Source organism: Drosophila innubila (genome assembly GCF_004354385.1).
Source record: "Drosophila innubila isolate TH190305 chromosome 2L unlocalized genomic scaffold, UK_Dinn_1.0 4_B_2L, whole genome shotgun sequence".
Lineage (NCBI taxonomy): Eukaryota > Metazoa > Arthropoda > Insecta > Diptera > Drosophilidae > Drosophila > Drosophila innubila.
In genome coordinates, this window is record NW_022995372.1 from 19,966,794 (window position 1) to 19,974,195 (window position 7,402).

The 7,402-nt window shown below is 37.9% G+C and overlaps 1 protein-coding gene across 1 annotated transcript; it reads left to right on the plus strand.

Annotated features, from left to right (window-relative positions):
- Positions 1-987: 987 nt before the first annotated feature.
- Positions 988-1,953, plus strand: LOC117780379. Its single transcript, XM_034616891.1, has 3 exons — positions 988-1,046; positions 1,109-1,524; positions 1,614-1,953. The coding sequence occupies exons 1-3, from the start codon at positions 996-998 to the stop codon at positions 1,930-1,932; spliced, it is 786 nt and encodes a 261-aa protein (XP_034472782.1). The 5' UTR covers positions 988-995; the 3' UTR covers positions 1,933-1,953.
- The last annotated feature ends 5,449 nt before the right edge of the window (positions 1,954-7,402 follow it).

Here is a 7,402-nt window from a genome sequence, read left to right on the forward strand (position 1 = left end):
TTATAACGTTATAGCGGGTCTTTCAACTATTATGTGTAATTAATTTCTTAGCATTTTTTAAAAGCAGCAGCAGCTGGAACTATTCGCATGACCCACGCCACAAAATCCAACCAACCGTCTGTCAGTTCTTACTTAATATCGAAATCATTTTGTAATCAAAATAATTGTTTTCGCTTATTGGGGGCGTGTACTCAGATTATTACACACATACGTGCATTTGTATGTGTGTCTTGGCTTTGTGGAACCTAGCAACAACTAAAAGGAAAGAGAACGCGCTCTGATTGGAGACAAGAAAGAAGGTGAAACATGTGTTACCTGCACCTTTAAAAGCAAAGCAAATAAAATAAATAGTACAAATAATAAAAAAAAGAAAACTAAGATAAAAATGCAGCGGCATCAGTAAAAAGCAGCAACTAAATAAATGTCGGACGCCATGTTTGCCAGTTGTTGTAGTTTTTGTATTGTGTGCAAACAACGCAACTGTGTGGATTGCAGTTGTTGTTGTTATTGTTGTTATTGTTGATGCACATACAACAATGGAATGCGGTCGGCTTGTATGCCGAATGTGTTTATCTGTGTGTGTGTGAGTGTTGTGTTTCGTTATTGGACGTACGTTTTTTGTGGAGAGTGGAGACATGCGCGCAAAAGCCTCAGCACACTGGCACAACAAGCTCCACACTCTCCCCATGCTCTCAAGCTCTCTCAAGCTACCTCTCTCTCACTCGCATACACGTATGTATGTAGAAACTAAAGGGGGCTCCAGGTCAAAACAAAATGGCGCAAGCAACATTTTCATTGTACACTCTCATTTCAATTATTGCCATTGTTTTGCAATTGCTTTGGTTATTTGCGTAACAATTTTTTACGCTGTACTCATTAAATTGCTATAGGAATTGATCAACAAAAAAAATAATCGATTTGAATTTTAAAATTGTTAAAGTAAGTTAGCTGACTTTTAGTTCAAATCACACAAATTCATAGTTAGAGTACTCAAAATGTTTTTTATTAATTCATTTGTTATTCTGTTTATGTCGTGTTTAATAACCGTAAGTTTAAAAATTAAACATGAATTCAAAAATAATCAGTCAATTTAATAAATCCAATGCAGTTAATGTCGCTGAAAAATTCAGATGCAGCGGCAGTGGGAGTACAGAAATCTGCGAGTTTTAAGTACAAAGAAGTTAGGAATTCAAGGCCACAAACAAAAGCAAAGTTATTTATGCCACAAGCAAAGGTCAAAAGTAGCGTAGACCAACAGACGACAAAACTATTTCTAAATCTTCGGGCCAAAGCTGCCAGAAATAAAGATAACGACAATGATAATGACAAGAATGACGAAAATAAGGAACTAACCTTAAGCTTACCAAAATTTACTAGAAATGCACAAGGTAATTGGGTCGCACTCAAATGGGGTAATACTCCTGGCGGAGTTTGGCAAGACACGCGCTTTTTTCAAGGCGACAAATATCGACCCCTTGGAAGTATGACGGAAGATAAATTAATCAAAAAGGATTATTATCCAGTGTACGTAATAAAATGCGTCCCAATATTTCAACAAATTTTCTTTATAATATTTCTTATACATAATAATTCGAATTACTGTGACAAAATAGAACTGCGAAACTATCGACCGTGTGCTTTGGAAAGAGTAAAATTTATAATATTCCCGCACAAAAGAATTATTTGACAAGAGGCATTCATGCTCATCCTATACAGGAACGTGTATTTTGGAATGTCCTCCGACGTGAAATTTACAATTTCGGACGTTACAATGAGTGTCACGATCCTGTAAAGTACACCAGATGGTTAGATTATCACGAGTGCGCCTTAAGACGCAACCAAAGAATTGAGTATCTGATCCCTAAGTATCCATTGTATCAGAGAGGCTATTATGCGAATTACAAAATCTACAGGCACTTTGCCCAAAAATAAAATACACATTGATAAAAAAGAGTATTTTATATCCTTTCGGAAATATGGAAAAACAAATGGCAATGAACTGAATTGGGAATTTGGTCGGAGTTGGGATAAAAGTACCGAGTACGGCCTTGCGAAAGGGGAGTGAATTACAAGATCTATAGGCACTTTGCCCAATAATAATATACTCATTGATAAAAAAGAGTATTTAAAATCATTTTTGCAATATTGAAAAACAAATGGCAAAGAACTGAATAGGGAATTCGGTCGAAATTCGAAAGGAGTACCGGGAACGGCCTTGACATAATTGAAATACTTATTGATTAAAAAGAAGTATTTAATATATCAGAAATATGGAAAAACAAATGGCAAAGAACTGAATCGGGAATTCGGTCGGAGTTGGGATAGGAGTACCGAGTACGGCCTTGCGAAAGGGGGCGAGAGTACTTTACTAATCAGCCAGATTTATAGATGGCATTTAGTTTTGTTAGTTTTGTGACAGATACGTTTGATACGAGTTGCCGGCACGGCAAACAAATCCCATGCATCTTAACCCTTTTACGGTTGACCTGATCCGTGCCAAAGGCTCAACCCGTTCGACAGTAAAGTTGCAACGCCCATCGCATGTATCTATATCTGTAGCTGATCTCGAAGTCCTTCCGGGTAGGCGACAATGCTGCTTTATTTTGATAAACTCAATGGCAGTTTAACCGCAGGATTAGCTTGTTTGTCCACGGGATCAGCGCGATGCATGCAAACAGAGGCAGCTACCTAAGCGCGGGTGGGATATGGCTACCTACTTTTGTTCGGGACATTGGGAATGGGAAGGGGTTAAGTATACAACAGGACATCATAATTTTGCTTCCGTTGTTTATATTGTCTGTTTACATGCAGCCGACGAGACGCGACTTGAGCATCAGGACAGTAGCCAAATTTTGTTTGCAAATTGGTCTTACCTACGCCCAGGACTCGCCCCGTCCTTGTCCTCAGTCATCGGTCCGTGCCGAAAGAGTTAAGCAAGGATTAGATCTTGTCTGGGATTTAGCCGACTTAGCTTAGCGCGTATTAATCGCGTATTTCGTGGACTTCAAGCTGCGCCCAGTGGAGTATTTTTCACCTTAATCGCCGTCGCTTAGCCATGCAAATATTTTCCAACATCAGCACGGCCACGGGGATTTGTCTCGATTAAAGCCACACTCAACGGGTTAAGGTTACGGTAAAGGTTAAGCCCTCAACTGACATCTGATTTCGTTTAAGGCGCAGCAAAAGCCCTTTTAAAAATCAGTTGAAAACTGTTACAGTTACAATTCCTGGCCAGCTTCTGGAGGCGAAGAGGGGGAATTGGCGTGGAGGTAGGGGTAGGGGAAGCACTTTATAGGTGGGGGGTTTATTCTCATTCCATTTGAGGGCTTTGCAAATTGGCCAAATTTTGTGGAAATCACGCGCTTCAGCTTTTCCGGTCTATGAGTCCATTGGAAACCGAACAGGACAAAGGACAAAGGACGACGGACGACGGACAACTTGGACATTGGCATCCCACTTGTTATTGTTGTTATTATCGTGTGTTTCGTTTTGCAAATAAACAGCCAAACGAGTGTTCTACAAGTGTGGCAAGTGTGGCGGGGGGTCAACACACGCAGGGTAGCAAAAAGTGGGTGGGTGGGTGCTGAAAAAGTGTATGGTTAACAGCGGGGGGTGAACAGACTAGGTGGAAAGCGGCAAGGAAAGCAGTCGACTGTTGAATGACCTTTAAAAAAATAACAGGAGATATTCAAAAATTATTACAGAAATAATTATGAAGAATTGTCGCAAAAGCATTTAGTTTTAGTAACAATAAAAACAAATATTAAGAATAATTATAAAATGAATAAAAACAATATACATTTCAAATAAGGTTGATAATATAAATAATAAATATTCAAAAGATGACCCGTCTAGGAGGATAGCAAATTACGCCGAATACCAAATACTTTACCTATAAACGACGATATTTTTCACTAAATATCTGAAAATACACGTATTTTAAGTTAAAGTAAAATGTAGTTTGATGTTTAACGGAGAGATTTACAAACTTATTTATGTCAATAATAAATATAAACATTAATAAATGTAAACTTTTATGTGAAACTTAAGTAAAACTTAGCAGTAAAAAAAAATTGTAGCAGTAAAATAAAAAAAAATGAATAATAATCATTGTAATACTTTTAATGAAGCGTATCAACTCTTCGCTGACAGTGCACTAAAAAAATGCCTCCCCCTCTGCCGTCCTACATCCGTCAGCAATAGTGTAAGCACCCCTTTTTTTGTCTAACACTTGATAATTGTTGACAATGTGTTATAAACTGATTTACACGCATTTAACGAAAAGAAACACTGCCAAAACTCACGCAGCGCCAACACCAACACCAGCAACAACATCAACAACAACAAAAAACAACAACAAACGACAACAACAACAATTGTTGTGGAGAACGTCGCGACGTCGTCAGCAGCGTCGTTAGCGTCGACGGCAACCGCTTAGATGTCATCGTTAGCTGCTGTTGGTACAGGAAAGGGAATGGCTAAGGGAAAGGGAAATGGAATGGGTAAGGGCAACTGGGAAGTGGGAAGTGGAAAATGGAAAGTGGTCGCGTGTGCCACGCGAGGGTGGCAACTTAAAGGGGCAGACTATAAACGAGTGCGAGCATAGCATGATTTGTGTATTTGTTGTTTGTGTGTTAATGAACTGCGTAACAATTAACGGCAACAAACGGAGCACAAATAAAGCGCAACAAGGCAACTGCGTTTCTCCCTCAGCTTCAAAGTCACTGGCCATGGACATGGACACAACGATTCCAATCGCCTGGATGCTGTGGCTGCGGGTTCATTTGCGGATTTATTGCTGCATAATCGGACAACAGCGAAAGAGACAGGGACACACAGAAAGAGAAAGAGAGAGAGAGAGAAGTCACTGGTTTATGCTGGTGCCTGGTCAACTGTTCCACTTGGCACTGATCCAAATCAATTTAATTGAGGTCCAGTCCAAAGCGTTAACCTCTTTGGCCCGGCTTAATTTGTCGTTTGTATTGCCACAGCCGACAGACCCTGAGAGACCCTGGGAGACCCGAAGAGACTGGAGACTGGATAGACCCGCTGTATCAGTGTGAAATCTGTCAACTGACATGCTACTCTATCTGAAAGATCTACAAAGGAAGTGGGGTTAGCGAGAGCAATTGAAAGGATGTGGTGTCAAGTGCCTTGGGCAGTTAGAACTCTTCTGCTTCTTGTCAAGTCCAATGAACTGAAAGTAATATCCGGACATTTTCAATGTAAATATGACAGTTAAGAATGGTTTATAATATTAGATCTGTAAAATATAAGTAGACTTTGGCTTGAAAAAAAATAAATGACATACATATATTCTGTAATCGCAAATTATTTAAAACATTAACAAAATAATCATAAAATAAAAAATAACAATAGTTAAATCATTACTATATGTTGGAATTTGAAAATAAAAAGTCTTAAGTGGTCGAAATGAGTCATGAGGAAGGTATGGAAAAATAGGCAGTGATGGAAAAAATTTAATTTGACCATTTGATGCAGAATCAAAATAGAGGCCAAATAATGATCAAATTGATATTCCGCAAGAAAATCGGCTAAGATTTGGCAAAGTTATGACTGCCTGAAGTTTTCGAAATGCGTTAAAGGAAAGTAATGAAATATTGGACGATGATAGAAAACTATGAAAGTTTTAAATTTTACTGCAGAATCCAATTAGATTTAAATTGTCAAATTTTCATGAAAATCAATTTAATTAACTCGATCGATCGCCAAAAATAAGATGAGTTCAAATAGTTAAGAATCGCTTTCGCAAACATCGTTTTTTTGATGTGTATTTACACCACTAGTTCTAAAGCTAAGCTAAGGAATACATAAAACTTGGACAAAAAAATCCAAAAAGGATTAAAAATTAAAAAAAATATATATAATATATTTGCTCAAAAACTTTACTATGGATTCTTTGATTGACTTTGGAGTCATGAATTGAGAGTTCAAATGCTTGTCATGAACATTGTCAACTCGGTTGAACTCACTTCCGTTTCGCAGCTTCCAGTTTCCCCAATCAGCATGTGAGTCGTCCACGGGTCCAGTCATATGGATAATACTTCAAGTGCGTTATTATTGCTCACTCATAATTTCTTTTAATTGTCGTATTTTCTTGTGCAGCGTCTCTCGTATTTTGCCTCAGAAGAATTCTTAGAGCTCGACAAGCAATACGATTACAATTGGCCAGCAGCGAGTACTATTCATTCATTTATGCATTCATTCATTCAAATGTATGCACACTCGCATACTCGTATTTTTATTCATTTATTTATTCTAGTGAATTGGTTCCTCCATTGACCAGAGGTCTGGCTCTGGTCAGAGTCAAAGTCTGCCCTCGATGTGTGGCGCGTAAATTAACTTAATTGAAATTCGGGTCAACAGAGAGGCCAAGATAATGAAAGAAACTAATTAAAGAGCAGTTCCTTCCCCCTCTCCCCCTCTTCTATCTCCCACATGTTGCAGTGGCAACCCACATGCTGGCAGTTTGTTGTTGTTTTCGTTCAAATATTTTTCAAATATTTTCAACAATTTGATGATTGTTATTGTTGTTGTTGCTATTTCCATTATTTGATTATTTGTGCCATGGGTTAACAATTATTTTATTAATAATAACAATATTTGAATGTGTTGCCCTCATCTGAACCATTGCTTATAAGTTATAACTATGACCAAACTGGGCAACCACATCACTTTCAATTAAAAACACATTTTATGGTCATTGTGTGGTCGCTGTGCCCATTGAGACAGGAGGGGAGGTCATCCATCCATTTCACACCATAACATACCCTACCATTCCACACACACATACCGGACACACCCGACTGTACTTGCAAGGCTTCAATCTATGTGCAATCAGGGGGTTTCCCCTTCCCACCCTACTGCTGGGGATCAATAATGTCAACATTGCAGTCTGGCAATTTAAATACGTAACTCAACTACTTAGTGTCAGTTTGTAGGTCGTGTATAACAATTGAAAACATAAATCAAATGATTTAAATATGACACATGACTGTAAGTATGATATTATACACCCTGTAACTTGGTCAATATACAGGTGTGTTCTACCAATCACTAACAGTGGTAAAGCAACCCAAGAGCAATTGTTGGTGTTCCTGAAAACAAGTAACCATTGCTTTCCAATGTCTAAAAACAATTTGAGAGATTTACAAATTTAAATATTTATTAAATTGATTTGAAATATCTTCAAATTAAATAAAATGCAAAAAAAAATATGTTAGAAAATATTAAATCTCTAACATTTTAGGAACACCAACTTTTCGAACGGTTGTTTTTAAAAACATTTGTCTTCAAAATCTCTAGAGATTTCTGGAACACATCTGATAGACTGACTTTAATAAGATATGTCACTGTACAACGATTCAAGTGGTAAACTTTT